This window comes from Astatotilapia calliptera, chromosome 1, assembly GCF_964374335.1.
Source record: "Astatotilapia calliptera chromosome 1, fAstCal68.1, whole genome shotgun sequence".
In the NCBI taxonomy this organism is placed as follows: domain Eukaryota; kingdom Metazoa; phylum Chordata; class Actinopteri; order Cichliformes; family Cichlidae; genus Astatotilapia; species Astatotilapia calliptera.
In genome coordinates this window covers 29,223,143-29,242,021 of record NC_137422.1, presented here as the reverse complement: position 1 = coordinate 29,242,021, position 18,879 = coordinate 29,223,143, and the positions used below count along the sequence as shown (strand labels likewise).

The 18,879-nt window shown below is 39.0% G+C and overlaps 1 protein-coding gene across 1 annotated transcript in view; it reads right to left on the bottom strand.

Moving 5' to 3' along the window:
• Positions 1-659: 659 nt before the first annotated feature.
• Positions 660-18,879, bottom strand: part of LOC113024781 (transmembrane protein 266-like) — a 51,076-nt gene continuing 32,856 nt past the window's right edge. The window contains exons 4-11 of the mRNA XM_026172109.2: positions 15,216-15,370; positions 13,753-13,826; positions 12,552-12,608; positions 11,011-11,149; positions 7,898-8,013; positions 6,891-7,086; positions 2,431-2,493; positions 660-2,344 (exon numbers count right to left, since the gene is read on the bottom strand). Coding sequence (XP_026027894.1) covers positions 1,704-2,344; positions 2,431-2,493; positions 6,891-7,086; positions 7,898-8,013; positions 11,011-11,149; positions 12,552-12,608; positions 13,753-13,826; positions 15,216-15,370 — 1,441 coding nt within the window. The 3' untranslated portion in view covers positions 660-1,703. The remainder of the gene's footprint in view (positions 2,345-2,430; positions 2,494-6,890; positions 7,087-7,897; positions 8,014-11,010; positions 11,150-12,551; positions 12,609-13,752; positions 13,827-15,215; positions 15,371-18,879) is intronic.

The window sequence follows — 18,879 nt, the reverse complement described above, 5'->3', positions numbered from 1 at the left end:
GTCCATAAGACTGGTCTGTGGTTTTGTTACTCTGTATTCTTTGCTCTTCAAAAAGAGAGAAAGATCGAGATTTCTTAGAAATTAAAACTGATATTAACCTTATTATCTTATTATTGTAATAATATATTGTAATGTGTAATAGATAGATACGGTCTCATTTATGAATTAATTAAAAAAGAATAGTAATACCAATCCTCAAAGTCCGTTTTGCAAATTAAATACTGAACTCTGAAAACTTGTGTCGATAGTGTAACTACAACCATAATCGTTATTAACAATTAAAACATTCTCTGGATACTTGTAAACATTTGACAAGCAACAAAATGTAACAGCAGTTTATCTTCTGAATTAATGATACGGGAGGGTAATTAGGGGGGATGTCTCCTCTCACGACACACTTACAGTGACTTCACCAATTAGTGGTTGTTGTGACAGGTCCAATGTTAATAACCTTAAATAATTAAAATTTTTCAAAATCATATGCAAATAAGAAGATGACGCTAATGAAACAACGTGACAGTGGCGTGTGCAGCAAGAAGCGTGTGAAAAGAACATCTTTGATAAGAGTAATCACACGGTTCAATTATGTTTTATCCTGGTGAAGTATCTTTGGTACACCTTTAAATCATTTAACATCATAAATTCACAAGAGTCAGTGATCTAAGAGCAGTTAAAGAAATACTATCTTTTATTTTTTGCTATTTTCATTCAATTGACAACACCTTCATTTGGCAATGACTTCCTCCATATGAAGTTTACAAAAGTGTCTGTAAACATTAAAGTGCAAAGAATTTGCTCACCGTTTATGGCACATTTCTTTTAAAGGTTCATGCTACAAGCACTCCAGTCTAGTTCCATGTGAAGAGCCCAGTCAGTTACCGTTTCATTTCAACCACACAAATATACCCTACTAACAACTTCTGAAAACAAAACTGCTATTTAATAAATTTTGATGATGGTCCATGGTCTTTAAATAAAACAGGTGACAAAAAGGCAAAGGTAGAAAATTGGCTTTTCAATAGTTTAGCCAGTCTTACAGTATTTACCCTGTGGCTGTTTAAACAAAGAACAGCATAATTAATGTTTAAACTTGAAAATAAAACTGAAAAGAAACAGAACAACAACAAAAAGCAATAGAAAACACTCCTTTTACTGCTTGAAATTCTCAAGAGCAGTGTCTAAGATGGCAACACTGCTCAGCATTTATGTTTTTGTTCAGTATAGGCTTGAATGGCCCTTTGCTGGTTTTAATTCACGTAAAGTTCAGTGCATTTAGGACCTATTCAAAGTGAGAATTCCTGATGAAGAATGTGTCCAAAAACACATGCCCCTTTGATAGGGTGGTATTGTCTTTGTTGTGCTATATCTGGGGTTTTTTGGATTTCAAAAATCTATTAAGGAGAAACAGGGGAGGTTAGACAGGATGCCAAAGGGCCTAAAAATGATCATTTTTAATTTCTACTAATGACAGCTGAAAACAACAACTCAAGGAGCATCGCTGTTAGCTAGAAGCTAAGGCTTGAGCTTGCTCTGAATTGGCTAAGTCTCGATTTACTCAGTAACAGATGAATCCAATTTTCAAATCTTGTGTGGTCCCTCTCATGAGGTTTGATCTGTCACAAAAGTTCAGATATATGCCAAATGGGATGGCAGTAAAAAATAAAAAGAGTAAAAGCTTCTGTTCCTGTGTAAATAACGCTTGCTTATGTATCAGACATATGCCCTAGAGGTGAGTCAGCTGGTCCCAGTAGCCGGTACTTCTCCTCCAGTGACGGCTCAGTGCTGCTGCCCTGCAGGTGGATCAGTGGCTTGGTCTGCAACAGCACACAACCCCTTCCCCGGCCCCGTCTCTCCTCTTGGTTCCTGCGATTGAAAATGTTTATTCTGTTGTCCAGTTCGGGGCTGGCATTTTCTGAGCCAGTTGGACTGGGAAGCTTGAGGTTGACAGGGTCTACTACTAGGCCCTTTTGAGCAAGGCAGGAGTCCTCAGAGAGGGAGGAGAGTAGCTCCTGCACCACCATGCTGGGGTCCTTGCAGGGGTCCTGGCCTGAGAAGGAAGGGGGGCAGCAGCGATGGGAGCTGTAGCTCAGACTGAAGTCCTGAGCTGCGCTGCTGCTGCAGTCTGTCATTGATGAACCCGGAGTATGGCTACTCAGGCTGTGGGGGCGGGCTGTGAGGCTGCCACTGGACCGTGATATGCTGGTGGAGGCATCACTTACAGCGCTGCCCACCCGCTCCATAGCAAGCATAGGATTTGACTGGATGACGTTTGTACTGGTGGGTAGGTGAACGTCAATGGCTGCTGTTGTGATGACCCGTGCACCTAAGCCAGAAGCCCCAGCATCTTGACAGACACGTGTTTAGAAAAAGTATATGCAGATAAAGACATCCATACAAATATGGCTTTTTTTATTTGCTACTGTCACTTACCGCTGCTTGCTTCACTGTAATATTGGCTGATGTAGTTGTTCATGTCATCACGTACAACTGGATCTGAGTTAAAAATAGAGAATAAAACAATGACAGTTATTTTTGTTTCAGCTGATTTCTAAATTAAAATACTGAAACATGCATGAATATTTTTTTCAGAATCAATTTTTCTGGTTGCATTCTTACTTCCACTCATCCGTACTTTTTAACCATCCTCTTTATTTGTTTCTTTGGCTTGCTGTGCAACAGGAGATTCGTGGATGGTTAACTATGTGATGCTGTCATATCCCTATGGAAAAACATTTCCGAGAAATGTTTCCAACACCTTATTAAATCTATGTCACAAACAGGCGAATGAAATGCCAGTGAATGTATATCACAACTACAGCATGTGCATGTGTGTCTGCAAACCTCTGCATAGCACTAAACCAACCAATTGGATGCTGGGGCATGGACACGTCCAGTATATGTTAGGGCAAGTATATATAATCTATTTGCTAAAAGATGCCAGGCCCAGTTTTTCTTGCCTGTCATACAGTGTTTTGTATCCTCTCATGTATAGTTGACATGATAACTAAACAAACTAAACAAATCTAATTACTGTTGTTACTAACAGTACTGTAAACACTTTTTAACTATTATGAATATAAAATGGAATCAAAAGTATAATTATCTTACAGTAGTGTGAGATTAGGATTAAATATACTTTAACGGACACATCCTAATAATCATGTGTAAGTCACTGGGTTTGGATTACACACCTATTTGTCCAAACCTTGGTCCATGTCAATGTTCATAGTGCAAACTAGTCCAAATGGAAAATATCTTGTATGTTTACAACAGAATATTGACAGAGATGACTTCTGCCCCAGGCCACAGGTGCTTTATAGACAAGTGGCCTGGATCACGCACTGCTACATTTGTGCATTAGCCAAACCTTAGTGTACTAGGAATAAACTGGGACAGAGACAGGGTGGGGTTGGTTTCAGGGATTAGAGAAATGGGGGAGAGTGAGAGAGTCTAGGAGCTCTTTGTTCAGGCTCTGAGCCCTCCAGTCTAGCCTGCCTCAGTGTGCATGGTGAATAACTGTGATCTGCTGTGCTCTTCTGTTCGCTTGATTGGTCTTAAGCTCACTGTCCGCTGGCTGAGTGCGAACCCAGAGTACCCTGAGTGCTAGCCCCTGTCCCGCGGGACATGCTGCAGACTCTGATGGGTAATTTCATTTATTTTTCAGTCTAAAATATTAATCCCTGAGCCACCCCTGGAGAGGAAGCATTGCACTCACTAAAACAAGGCTGAGACAATCACTCCACAATTAATAACACATGAGTCTTAAGAAAAAAGAATGCGCAGTCCAGCATACATAAAGACTCTCCTCTTCTTTCTGTGACAGTCAAGTTACCAAGTCGTCATCTCTGTGGAAAAGGAGAGGTGACATGCCGAGGTTCTTTTAGTTCAAACTACAACTATAAAATTATTTTAGCACACCAAGCAATAAACCACAGGTGAAATAGTTGGGACAGATCCTGGGAAACAGAACAATTATGGAAACTAATGGTGACATATAAAAATTAAAGATAACTTTAGATTTGGAACATATGACTTTTGATTTTATAACACAATGTTTCTGAAGAGTTAGTGTCCAACACCTGTCTATAGAGACCTTTTAGCCACGCTAACTAAAAGTGTCATTAGAGGGACAGCTTAGGTTGATTGCATTAAAGACAAAGTCAGAGAGGTAAGGCTAAATAAAGTGTATATAACAGACAAAGGACGGCGAAGATCAGTCGAAGACCACTGAGAAGATTCAAGGATGCAGTGACGGAGAACATCCAGAGGGTTGGTGTGACAGAAGAGGATGCTAGGGAAAGACTGAGATGGAAGCAGATGAGCTGCTCCAGTGACCCCAAAGCAGAACACCCGAAAGAAGTACAAGAAGAATTTAAAAGTGTCAGTCTGTCATCTGGACTCAACAACAGAATATCTGATATTTTGTGCATTTTTTGTGCTCAAAATTCTTTAGAGACATTAGTGGTCTCTCTATACAATGTACAATACTATATGGTGATCCCATGAGTTTTTATCTAATGTCATCACTGATATCAATTTGTTTGTAATGCTCGCCAGCCTCTTATTGTAACCTTATGGTAACCCTGGGAGGCAAAAACTGAATTGTAACGTTATAAGTTCTTGACTTAAGAAGAGTTGAGTAAAGGTTTTTCCAGCTTGTGTGTCATTTTGTTCCCATTTCCACCCATTTTCAGTTTTTTTTTTTGCAATACTCAACTCGACCACAAGATGCCCACCTATCCTATGATAGGAAAAAATATGCCTTCATGCATTTCATCCTGAAATTAAGGCAGGTCTTTATAAGGAAGGACATGTAGTGAATGAAACTGCATTAGACTTATTCTTTGAATGTTTGTCTTTCAGTCTCGGTTTGGTTAAGATTAGGTAACAAAATTGGGTTTGAAATAGAAAGACCTGTGCTCTTTTAGTGTAATATCTAACTTAAGCATTTCTTTTAATAGTCACAGTAGGGTTTTTTAAAAATGCTCACTACAATCAAGAATGTTGATCCACCTTTTGTTTTACTGTTTCTGTACTATTGCAGCATTCAGAGTACATGTAGGTGTCAAAATCATCACACTCCTGATATATAGCTTATTCTTGCCTTTTATGAGCGCTTGGAGGTTTAATGGCTCTCCATGTGGAGGGTGAGAAGCCAGCTGAAACATTGTGTGTAAAACAAATAAGCTTGAATTGAGTTCACCTGACTTGACTTGAGCTTTGTGGTCTAAGTGCTCATCCCAGTGACCATGTTTCTGTAAAAAGCCCCACTTGTTTCTGTGTGCCAGATTTCCCACTATGCCCTCGGGGTAATATTGTGGCCACCATGGAGCCTCTTGGTGCCCTATTGTGGTTTGCAGGTGAAGGGGAACAGATGTTGACAGGAGCCGACTCCCTACTAACAAGGCCCAATGCACAGAACACTCTGTACCTGAAACAGCCCAGTCAGTTTGGGATTGCTCCGCTGGCCTTGCCATGAGGGGGGCAGTAAGAGAGATAGTTGGGGCATGACAGAAGCCATGCAACCTGACGTAGTGTCAGTGAACATACTTGTTTTCTCCAGGATTCACCAGATGCTAAAAGCTTTTTTGCCCCCGCATTGATCCCAGAGCGCCTGCGGTCAGATGGGTATTGCATGTGAGCATGGAAGGGCTAAGAGCTTGGCCTCAAAGATGCTCCAGGGGTACTGCTCCAGATTAAGTGTACACTGCTCTGGCATTCAGTTCACCTGATGCTACCGTGTAACAGACTTTTTGTTCCACATAATTATGTACATACTTTATGTTGCACCTCTCTTCTGGTTTGTTACAGTGTTTCCTCAAACAAAATTTGCACCTGGTAGGGTATATAACCAATCAATCCATTCATCCATCCATACATGTCCAGTTCAGAGTCTAAGCATGGATGAGAATTAAGAACTGGTTTTTGTAGAGAACTGGTTCCCAGCAGTCCAATTCCTTGGAATCGTTAGTCTGCCTGCCTATTGATCCCACTTATCAGTTCTTGCATTCTCGCAACGATCAGCTGATTTCAGTTCGTAGTCAGAGATGAAAAATATTGGAGCAGTCTACAGCATGGAATGGACATTACTTTTAATTTTATTGCACAAAAGTATGAGAGAATGATGGTAAAGTGGAGACTGCTCCAGGACAAAAACAACTGCATCATACTGTTAACACAACTTCAGATCTTCACAAGCGCAGCGTGCTAACTCTAAGCTAGCCAAGAACCCAGAGTGATTTTAAAGCTTGGTGAGTGCTAAAGGTTTATATTGTTAATTGATAATTATAAGACAATGAGTTTCAGGTCATTTTACAGAATAAGATGAAAGTAACGTTAACGTAAGTCTTTCTCTTGGGTGTAATTAAGTAACATACTGCACAACTTTAAGAGGAGTGTTCTTTATAATATGCATAACAATTTTTTTTACTTTATTTTACTTTATTTTACTTTTTTCGAGTAATGACCCTCAAAGCTGATCAAAACAAAGAGGGAAAATACCTCCAGCATGCACAAACATTTGACTACACAGCATGGAATGTTCACCAGTCTGTTGCAGGGCAGATGAAGATACAACCATTGACACTAGCATTCATACCTAAAGCCAATTTAGAAGTCCCAATTATCCTAATATACATATCTTTGGACTGTGGGAAGAAGCCAGAGCCATGCTGGCACGGGGAGAACAAGGTCCACACAAAAATTCACCAGCCAGCCTGTGATTTCAGATCTTTTTGCTATGAAGCAACAGTGCTAACCACTGTGCTATTTTTTGAAGTTACAGATTTTAGTCTTTGATTCAGTCATTTTCAGTTTTTTAATTCATCTTTTATAACCAATTCAAACACCCTTCAGTTGATATAAGCTCAGTTTTAAAAGCTATACTATACCTGAAGTGACATGTGGCTCCCTGGGGTTTCTCTGACCACCCTCATCGTCAGACTCCCCAGGAGGCAAACCTTCCACAACCTGAAAATTCCTGCCCTGTTTGTCCCAAACATGGTGGATCTGCATGGCTGCTTCACGCTCTGCTGCAAGGTCCAGGTCCTGCTGGGCCAGATGTGCCCTCAGTTGCCTGATCTCAAACTTAAGAATAAATATGAAGAGGAAAAACACAAATAAATATGGAAAGTCACAGGGGGTTGTAGAAAAGGGTGAGCAAGTAGTTTGAGAAAGTGCAGGAACGTGAAAATTGAAGCCCGATAAAAAATTTGGAGAACAGCAAAACGAGACAAAAACAAAATAGAAGAAAGGGAAGAGAGAGGACAGGGAAGGATGAGGTGGCGCAGGAATAAGAGAAAAAACAGGAAAAGAAAGCATGTTTCTGGAATACACAAAAGTAGAAACAAGCAAACATTTTTTATACAGATACTGTGAAATACTGTCTCCTTTTTTTTAAAGAACCAGAATTTGGTAACTGTCTTCATCATAATTGTGGGAGTGTCAGAGTGTGTTTCCATTTTCTTCCGCTGATCCGAATCAGGTAAGCAGGAAACATGTTTGTGATGTTTTGCTGCCCTCTTCTGGTGAGAGATCAACTTACAGTCGCTTATGTGACCAAGAACAACGTGTATCCTTAATCAGTCCTTTAGTGCAGTAAAGAGTTTAATAAGGACAGCTAGATCCATGGCGTCTAAAGTTAAAATAAATGTTCTTCATTGCAATACAATGCAGTATGACTACATGCGCTATTAGCCAACACAAATTATTGTGCCTGCATCCAAGGTGCTTTTAAAGCTCTATTCTTGTCAGTTAATGTCCTTCGAGTTTTACACAGGCACTACTACAGAAAATGAGACCATCAAAGTTTTGTACTGTAAAGTCGCCATTAGAAAACCTTTCCACGTCAATTAAAAGTAAGTAATGCAAAGTAAATCTCAGATGTGTTGGTACTCACAGCCTGCTCCTGACAAATCTGAGTGAGACGCTCCAGCTGCTCCTCTCTCACAGCCTTGGTCTTCTCACACTGCTGGATCTCCAGTTCCATTTCAACTTTGACTTGTAACACATACGCTAAAATTGGAGAGAAGGGTGAGAACGAGAATGGGCTGAAAATATTTGTAATGTATAAAGAGGCATTAAGACTTACTAACAAAAGTGTCACAGGTAACAGAGCTGGTTCAGTTAGTTAAGGCAATTTACATCAAGCACATCAAGGTCAGAGGGCAGAGATATTTCTTGACCCTGTGTCATTTGTTCCTAAGAACTCTGTCATCACACACACAACCTTTATTAATGCAATTAGTAACACTATACTGAATACTAAAGAATGAAACTAGATGCAAAAGATTTTGATCTGACTTAATGAGTCATAAAGTGTAAGTACATTCTCAGCCTATATTCAGTGCAAACATGTCACTGGACCTTTACAAAAACAGCACCTTAAAGTGAAGACACAACTCCATTGTGGTCCTGGAAACCACTTTAGATGCGAGGGTCTTCAAAGAACACCAAAAAACACAGGTATTTTGGCCTGACATTCAGACACTTGTGGTTAATGTCTTGCATCAATCTACCCTTCTCCAACTTATCCTGAGCAGAACAGTGAGCAGTAATTAGAAAATGAATCAAGCGCACATATATTGTAAAAATGTCACAGACATGAATACTCAGTCTGTTTGCATGCTGATATCACTTAATGTGATAAAAACAGAAATGTGAAGCTTTAAGATTCTTTAAATAAATGCTGCTATTGTGGCATGTGTGGTATGTTTCAATGTTTTTCTGATAGAATTTTCTGAATGTGTACTTTTGCATGGCCAGCAGACGATCACCTTCTACTTCATCTTCATCTAATAAGAGTTTATTGCTGGAGTGTTGCTAGAATACTTTATTTGACCTTTAATAACTCTTGCTTTTCTGTCAGTCAGTAACAGCTCTTCCTATAATTTGTATTTTATTTATACATGACACACTTTGTGGAGTAGGACATGAAGGAACCTAAAAAAAGAATGGTGAGAATAATTGTGGACTGCTGCTGTCAACACAGTTGGAAGACAATCAGTCTTTTACACCTTTTTTTGTCACATTTGTAAGTCTGCCACATGATATCACACATGCTAATGCTGCGTATCCTGCAATGAGTGGCATAAACTTGTCAAATATAATCATTAATTCTATGGGTCCTAGTCACAAGGACACACTAGGATTTTTCTGAACATGCTGAGATGACAATGAAACTAGGCCTTTTGCTACAGAGAGTAGCTGAGCAAAGCACACAGCCATCGCCACATGCTCCTTGTATCTATTTATAGTAATGTTGCGCACGCGCACACACATCAAACAGGAGAAGACATTAGATGGGGTCAGTTCAGTCAGAAATCAAACCAGCATGAAAAGCTCAATCAGAGCTTCAATTATTTAGCTACACAATGCAATACATTTGTGTGGCACTGTGCATTTACAAGTTTAGCAGGGTTGGTTATGTGATTATAGTGTCTGTGCGTGCATGTGTGTGCCACAGCTGTGGTGACAGTTTCTGCCAGCACTTGCACAACAGTGTAATTCACACCACAATTAATCCAACAACTTCTCAGAGTCCAGTGTTGGTGGTGGTTTGATTGCCCTGGCCTCTGTCCCAGTGTCCCAGGCACTGAACCTAAAGGCAGGCCAGTGCCTTGCATGGAATTGGTGAATGCATGAAAAATAAACACATTTTCTAGACTTTTCTAGACTGTATGTCAGGTTACATGATGTAGAATAAGTGCATTTTAACACAATCAGTGCATGAAAACATCCACAATCCTCACAGATTCCTTGCTGCACTTTCTCCACTCACATGTTTCACAGATCCCTTGTGTATTGAAGCCATAAAATCAACTCTCTCTCCAATCTGCTACACCCAAAAGTTACATTTCTTTTTTTTAATTACATTTCATTATATATTATGTACACACTATATACATATGCTTTGCTCAAGGTGTTGCATAATAGCTTGTTGGATTTGTATTTTACAGACGTTTATCTGTACTACAAATTTTGGTATCAGAGGTCAATGCAGAAAATCAAAAACATCTTATTAGGCATTTATAATAAAGTATAGATAATTCATATTCAGTGATTTAGACCAACCTCTAGCTTACATTCAGCATGAAAAAATAGCAACTTAACCTTCCTGGTTCATTGTTAAGCAGTGTTCAAGCGCTGGTGAGTCAAACTGATAATGATGGAGATTTTTTTCTGTTTTTTGGTTGTTTTGTTTCTAGAGAACTAATTTCAAAGTTTGAGAGATTAACATTACCTGATGATCATGACAAATTGTGGTGAAATTCACTCTTGCACAAACTTTGCCACTTTATATTTCAAACTCTTTTTTCCAAAGATTTGATGACTGTCATGTGATAACTGAGCCAGTCCTTTAACTTTATATTTTTTGGGTTGTGTTCACTTTTTTTCCCTAGTAGTTTGAGGTGCGCCAGGAAAATCACATGTTCCCTCCCTAGAAATCACGTGAGCAGCTGCACGTTAATGTTAACAAAAAAAAAAAAGAAATAGAATGTGTGGGTGTGTGTTTCCCTAAACTCTGTATTAAAGCTTTGTAGAAAACAACAGACACATATTTACATTAAAATACTGGACGTGGACGAACTGTACACTGAATTCCTATGTGCTCTGCATGCACCTCATCCTGTATGCATTCAGAGATCCGTCATGAGGGTGACCTCTGAGCGGATATCGAACCAGTCTATATTAGCATAGGAGAGAACAACCACTATATTCATTATGGCTTCTGTGAATCTACTTAGCTAGACGCTTGCAATCAATACAAGTTAGAGTAGCAGAGTGGAAGCAATTTACTCTGAGGAATGATCAATAGCTGTATTGTTCTGAATCACAAATAATTTGTATAATCATGGAAAGAATGGGGTCACTTAGCTGCATCTGTGTGACCCCTTTGAAAAAAAAAAAGAAGAAGACCACTGGCATGCTGTGTGAATTTTATGTGTCACTTTCAAATTTCTGGAAATTGAGTCTGGATTTTGATGGAAAAAGAGTTTTTGTCTGCCTTACCATCAATGATCCTCTTGACCCTCCAAATGCGTAGTGTGATGATGAGGCTGATGGCGTCCCAGGGGCTGCTGGGCCCATTGGCCACTGTGGATGCCACCATTGGGGCCAGGGACAGCACAATAACTGCACCATCAAACACCTTTTTGGGACAAAAGTAAATACAGAATTAAAACAAGTTCAGCGTACGAGCCATAACTCCATTCCGTTAACCCTCAACCCCTGACCCCAGTTCTATGGTCTTGATTTAGCGAGACTCAAATATAATATTTATATGTGGCTTTTATTCATGGATGTATGTAGTTTTTTGCTTCAGAGGAATATTTTAACATTTTGGTAAAGTCCTTATTTACCTAATTGAATTCTATCTGAGGTTCAGTTGACATGAACAGATGCGATCACAAACAAAAATAAAAATACCATGCCTTAAAGCGACCTCTTACGACTCTCGACTACTTTTAGATCGCTCCCCGTAAGTCACTTCTAACTACTTTCAGTGCACTTGCATTTTCACCATGGACCTCAACAAACAAACAGAAAGGAAACTGTGGCTCCAACAAACTACCTTCAGTGTAATGTGGAAGCTGCAGATTTCAATGAAAAAAGTCCCAGAACAGCCAGAAATGTGCACTTCATTTTCTTCAAAATTAATGGAATTGTGCCCCATGAACTCCTCCTCCAGTGTCATACTGCCAGCATTAAGTTCAGTAAGATTGCAATAAAGGGCACCCAATTTTTTGGGACACACCAACATAATCATTGTATATCACCCACTTTATTCACTAAAACCAATTCCCTGTGACTCCTTTTTTTCCCAAAAATTTTAATTGAGTTAAAGGTTATCGATTTTAATGCAGGAATACCAGCAGCTGCAAACACACGACAGCAAATAACTGGAATAGGGCATCCAGTGAGAGATTAGTAATAGCAAAGGATGCTATATTTTGATCTGTCGCAAATGACGCATTGCTCCACAAGAAGATTGCATTAAAGAGAATAACCACACGCTATCAATTTTTCGTTTTTAATGTATTTAATTTAACGTTCTGATCATACTTCTCATCTGTCTACCAGAAACTGGCTGACACAGCTTAGCACTACTGGTGAAGACAGATAGCAGGCTGTGGCCCTGTCAAAAGGTTCAAAAGTTGTCACATAAGCATGAGTCAGTGCTGCTAACAACCTTTTTATATCTCATTTATTTTTGTATGGTTGGTATAGTTTTCTTACCTTGGGCACAACCAGCTATTTTCAAATGTTTCCAGTGTTTCTGTTAACCTCCAGCTAGTGAGTTTTTAGCATGTAGAAATGTCATGTTTACCTTGATGTTATTATTTATACAATCTTTCCATCAACCTTCATCAAGAAGGTCAATAAGAGTGTTTAAGTGGGAAAGGTCAGTATGGTCATACCATGCAAGAACCGGAGGCTAAATTAAAAATAATAAAAATAGAAAACGTTAAAAATAAATATTCAGATTAAACTGAATTAAACATAATATACTAAAATCTGACATGAAGATTTGTCGGTATAGCAGTACTAACCTCAACTTTGTTTTCTATGTAGTCCCAGATCCCAAGAACAACAATTCTGAAGACAGTCTGAGGCACACAGAGAGATAAAGGGATATTTTGAAATGAATAATTGAGGCAGCAAGCTGATAGATGTGAAAGACTCCTTTAAGTCATGTTTACATCCAAAAATTGCTAATTTTCTAATATATGGGAAAGAAAGTATTTTCTTCTTAATAGAAAAGTATCCAAAAATAAATATATAAATTACATTTACATTAAATATCTCAGTGGAGGTATTTAGTTACTGCACTTCTACATGATACCTTCCACTGATAATACTCTGTGGTAAATCTGTTATTGCATAATTATTTCTGTTGATGGAAATATGGCATGAAATTTGCGAAAACACATACACACATATCAAATTCTACTTATGCTCTGGAAAATGTGGCTAGCTGCAGTACACTGTTAAGCAGGGACATTGATTTACACTCTAATTAGCTAGAGGTGGTCCTGCTAATCCATCATCTGGAGCACATGTTAGACAATAATGCTGGTATCAGGTGAGACGAGCAGCTGCTCCGCCCACATGTAAGAATTGTGTTTTCTGATTGGTGCAGGGGGACTGGCTGGTGCACCTCTTCTTCTGTGATGCCAGTGGGTGCCCTGTGTGCATGGATCACATCACTGTAACCCCATCCCCACTGCTCTGTAAGCTCAGCTTTAATTATTGCTCATGCTGGCTCACCGGTAATTAAAGTTTGGGTTAGGGCATTGGGGCTGAGGCTGTCAGGGTAATTGGTTTGCACTGGAGTGGAGGCCTCTAGGCCATATTCTCCTCTTTATGTTATTTTCATAATCACAAAGTAATGAAAAGACATTACTTTATCAAACAATGGCTTAAATTTAATTCTGATTCTGCTTCCAGGTAGCATTTTTAAGCTATAGCTTAATCAAGACTAGACAATATTGGAATATAAATGGTAGCAACTACCTACTCTAGTTCCCTTAGGTTTGAACCTGGTTTGCAGATGTGGAGGTGTTACATAGTTTAGCTGGTTTAATTTAATTGCAAATGAACAAGAAAAGTGAGATCTTAGTGAATCTTTGCAATTTAAACGTTCTGTGATTATTACGTTGGCCCAAGAGCAAAGATTTCGGAAAGTAAAAGAGATTATGTTAATGATGGAACCAAAATGTGACGTAATTGAGAATAATATACAGATCTTACCTCTGAGAAGAAGAGTGACAGAATGATAAGGCTGATCCAGTGGATAATGCTGGCAAATTGGAACGCATTGGAAACTATTTAGAGAGGAAACAGAATAAATGTTTATTTGCACTGTCCTTAAGGTGCACAGTGTAAGAAAACTAATTGGTGTAATCATGTCCATCCATTAACTCACTGTGCTACCAGCATACCCACTTCCTATACTACTAATATGTTTCTGCACTCTCTTGCCCAATCCCATGTTATTGCCCATCTGCTATTTCTCTTGTGGGGCAGGTAGTGGACTTGAGAACTAGATTACAATAGATCTAAAGTGACTAGAGTCCTGCAGTCCCCACAGCGAGACTCGAGTATCAACAGAGCTGGACGCTGGCCAGTAATCGATGAGGATGGCTGCCTGCTGCCACTGACAAGAATCTTGGTTCATTATCACCTCTATCCATCACTCTCCATCATAACCATTTATTGTCCAGCTCCACAAGTTGTTTGTGTAGTAGGACTACACAAACAGCAAAAATGCGCACAAAATACAGTTAAATGTGGACATTATCACAAGAAGTTCAACAGAAAATTACTAATAGTTTCAATGGCACCTACAATAAATGTAATGGATCTTTACAGGGGTTATTTTTGTTGTTTTTGTTTGTTTTTTTTAAATAAATTACTATACATACTGAGGTGAAATAGTATAAGAGCCAGATTTCGGAGTTGCACGTATTGTGTAACTGTAAACTCTACAATATGTGACCATGACTGTAAACACAATCTAAGTCATATGCATTTATTTTAATGGAAAATTAGGTCTTTGTAAACAGCAGCATGTATTTTCATAATGGCATTATTGGAAGATATATTGAGAGGCTTTATTTGATCAAAAGCACAGATACAACAAGCGAAAGTTCAATATAAGTAAAAATATCAAGTATCTGGTACAGGTACTTATTCTGTAGAAAAATAACTCCTATTATAATATCATAGCTGTTTATAGTAATATGGAAGAAGCCCTTTTCTTTTGAAGCTCAGTAAAGTGAAGATAGTTTCAGCTTCTTTAAATGCATTATTTACATTACTTATACTTCTGCTTGACCTTAAAAGGGTTCCCTTTAAAGACATTTAGGCTGCAAAGCAGCGATGACTGCCCAGGTTGATGTATAGAGAAAGTCCAGTGTAAACAATAATGAAAAAAAATAATGGCACACCTTATATATTTCTGAAACTATATTTCCTTAATGTGATCCTAGCAGAAGGTAGGGCACAGTGCAGACACAGCATCAGTGTTTAATTCTCGAGGACACTAAACTGTTTAACTCCCCACTGCTCCAGTGGAGCTGCTACTATATGCCTCCCAAGTGTTTTATGAACGTCACACTGTGTATTAATGGATAAGAATATGCATGCTCAGCAGATTTTTCCTTACATAATAGTACCGGCTAAAACGGGACAAATAAAAGCACACTGTTTACATTGTAAGAGTTTGGTGTCTATGAGCAGCTCCAAAGACAGGAAAAGCACCACCAGGATAACGCAGGCCACCAGGATGCAATTGAAGCCAGCACTGAGCAGACAGACCTGCCACAGGGCCACTCGATGCCCACAGCACGGCTTCAGCCAGTTGGACCTAAAGGGACAAGGAAGGGGGGGATATTTTAATGCAACGTAAATTTCAACCAGCATTTACGATTTTAATTTAAATACCAAAGCAGAGTCAGAAGCTTGTAAAACCACAACCGAACCCTTAATAAAAACCACTGCCTTTTTTTTGGGTCTTTATCAACTTTATTGTTAGATTCAGTGAAGAAATGACAGGAAAGCGGGGTCAGAGAGAAAAGGGGGAAGACAAGAGGCAAAGGGCCACAGGTCGGTCTCGAACCCAGGCCCATGGGCACCCGCTCAATGCACTGAGCTAAACCAGGATCCAAAACCACTGACTTTTTGACTGTGTAGATTTATCCTTTTATCTACTTTAACTGTTTAATGTACACGGTAGAAATGAAAATTTAGGTTAAAAAAATAGCACAAAATAAAGTACTGATATGTGTACATATCATGTTTATATATACCATTTAGAATTGCATTTCTGACTGCAGAACTCTCTGTGACTGATTGCATGACCCCAGTAATTATATTTCAGTAGGTATATGAATATGAACAGCTGAACTCCCCGACATGGCCAAGAGAGGGTGGTAGTTTACACTTATGAAAGGTGATGTCTGTTTAAATCTGGCCAAAGTTTGGTAGTGATGGCCAAAGAAAAGTGTACTCAGAGGGAGCATTGACAGAGAAAAAGACAGTGAAGCTCTGTGAACTAGTGTTCTGACCATCAGCAGTGTGAGTGGAATACTGATGGCCTCTTTTTTATATGGGGATGAAGGGAGTCACTGTAGAGGATGCTGCTAAGAAGGAATGATTTCACATGTTTAGCTTGGGACATAAGTTAAATGTGGTGTGGAATGAAGGGAAAAAAATGTAATTAATTTTAATAACCCAGTGTCTGTGGCCTATTTCTTTGGCTACGGCATACAGGTTTAAATAAAACATCAATGTTACTGTATAGAAAATGATAGTCTGTCATATAATTTAAAAACAGACAGACTGGTTTATGTTTAAGATAAAATGACAGATTAACATTTCAATACATTTCAGACTAAGCTTTATTTTCACTGTAAGAAATCAGCATTTAGGCCACTAGTGTGTCTGGCGAGATAGCCTAATTCTATTTTGAAATAGTGGGATGGTCATACAGATCAGCTACTACAAGGGCTGACAGGAGCTGAGAGAAACAATGCCTTTCACCGGCTCTCCAGCTGGTATGGAAAGTTGGCACTGCCCACCACCTTTCCCTTCTCCCCATGCTCTGGCATAGAAGAGGCAGACATTGGCAGAGCATTTCCCTCCTCTGATCATGTCTTCATTCCTTGGCATGCCACTAATATGAGCTGCAACGGTGGCAAAATGGCTCCATTTTCACCATAGCTTCAAAATGAATTTGCTATATTCATCACAGAAGTCATATCTAAACTCTCCACGTTCCCTGTTTTAAAATGTTGGAGGAATTTCTGTCTATCCTTGAAATTACTTCTTTTAAATGCTGTGTTGGAAGGGATGATATTAATGAACTCTAGGAGTACTTGAAGCATAAAAGTCCATTTTTATCATCTACTACCAGAAATCTTTGAGGCAAGTATATAGTGTATACTATATACTCACTTCACACGTATTTTTGATTATCCGATCAAGTGCAAGTGTTGAAACAGAACCTGCAAAATTATTATTCACAGTAAAATCAAGAATATCCCTTAAGAAGGAAATCCTAACAAAAGCATTTTCAGAGGGCCCCTCTTTATAATTTCCTCCCGCAGTGGCATGTTTACGTAGCAATGAGGAAAATGTTTTTAGCAGCTGTCGAGCTGATCACTCCACCCCCCCACTGCTTTCTCACATAAAGGTATTCCTTACAGCCTGGCATGGGTAGAGCCACAAGTCTGTAAACAATGCACGGCTAATGTAATAAAGGCATAATCATGCTGATAGCAATCATCTTCTTGGCACTGGGTGGGGTGGCACAAGTGTGCAAGCTCCAGATGGTGTAAAATCTGCACCACCAGTCTTGCAGAGACTCTGTGGATGCCAGGTATGATGCCATTATGTGTATCAGCCTATATTCCAGAACACCTGGGCATCCTGCGATAAGAAAATATTGATGTATTTGTGATGCATATTTTTAATACATGTGCTTTCAGTTGTTTTGGAGTTAGTGTTAACACCTTCAAGGCCATAAAGTTTCTCAGAGTTAGAGAGCTCAAATCACAATGTGCAAAATAGGAAATTGACAAACTGATTAAGCTTTTGGAGATTTTGCATAAATATACATCATAATCTGACACGCTGAGCAAATTATCTAAAGAAAATTTTTGTGCAGTCTTGACCAAACTCAATCAGGGACCCACAGTTGATTTCACTTATCCTGTGTAACTGATTTGATCCTTGTTACTTACCATGGCTAAATATGCAGTTACGAGAGAAAGAAAGTTTTAACAAAATTCTGTGCAGACATGTGAACAGCCAAGTACATTTCATTATTCAATATCCTGTAGCACCACCGTTAGTTAGCAATCATTTTCTACATGAATTTATACATTTCTTACATTGTTATGGAGGAATTCCTGCTCGCTCTTCTTTACAACATTGCTTCAGTTCATTGAGGCTGGTGGACATTCATTTATGTACAGTTCTCTTAAGGCCCTATTACACCTATATCCATTCTGTTGTAGCTTTGCTGCTGTGTTTGGGATTATTGTCCTGTTACACGACCTAACTTTGGCCAACCTTCAACTGGTGGACAAATGGCCTCAAATTTCACATTACCACCCCTGCACCACCGTGCTTGACAGCTAGTATAAGGTGTATGAGCTGATATGCTGTGTTTGGTTTTTGCCAAACATGACACTGTGCCTTATATATATGAAATATTTTCACTTTGGTCTCATCTGTCCTAAGTAAGTTGTTCCAGAAGTCTTATTATTATATTATTATTATTTTTGTAGGGTCTACCTTACAGTATAAAGCACCTTGAGGTGATGGTTGTTGTCATTTGGCGCTGTATAAATAAGAATTGAACTGAATAGAATACAAGAGAAGTGAATGTAATAGCAATTAAGTACACTACAATAAGAACAAAAAAGGCTTCCCAAAAAGTGTTAAACCTAAAGTAACATAATGAAACTGAGCTAGACGCTAAAAGAGAAAGCTGAGTTGACAGAACTGTTTTTTACTTGGTCTGTTTGCAGTTAAGACCAAAACAGACAAACAGAACTTGCTCTTGTAGCAAACAAATATTATCTCCAAAACACTGATCCTTGTGTGTTAGTTTCTTCCATGCAATGCAAGTTTTTCTTCTAGCAACCTGTGCACTGCTGCTCATGTTAGGTGTATACAATGCAAAGCAACTATTCTTTTAAAGTTTGAAGGTTGATCTTACTTTTCATCACTATATTTGTTAAAAAATGAAGAAAATATATATATAAAAAAAAAAACACCCAGCACGCCCCTGCGGGCGGTTTATCCTTAAGCTCGGGTCCTCTACCAGAGGCCTGGGAGCTTGAGGGTCCTGCGCAGTATCTTAGCTGT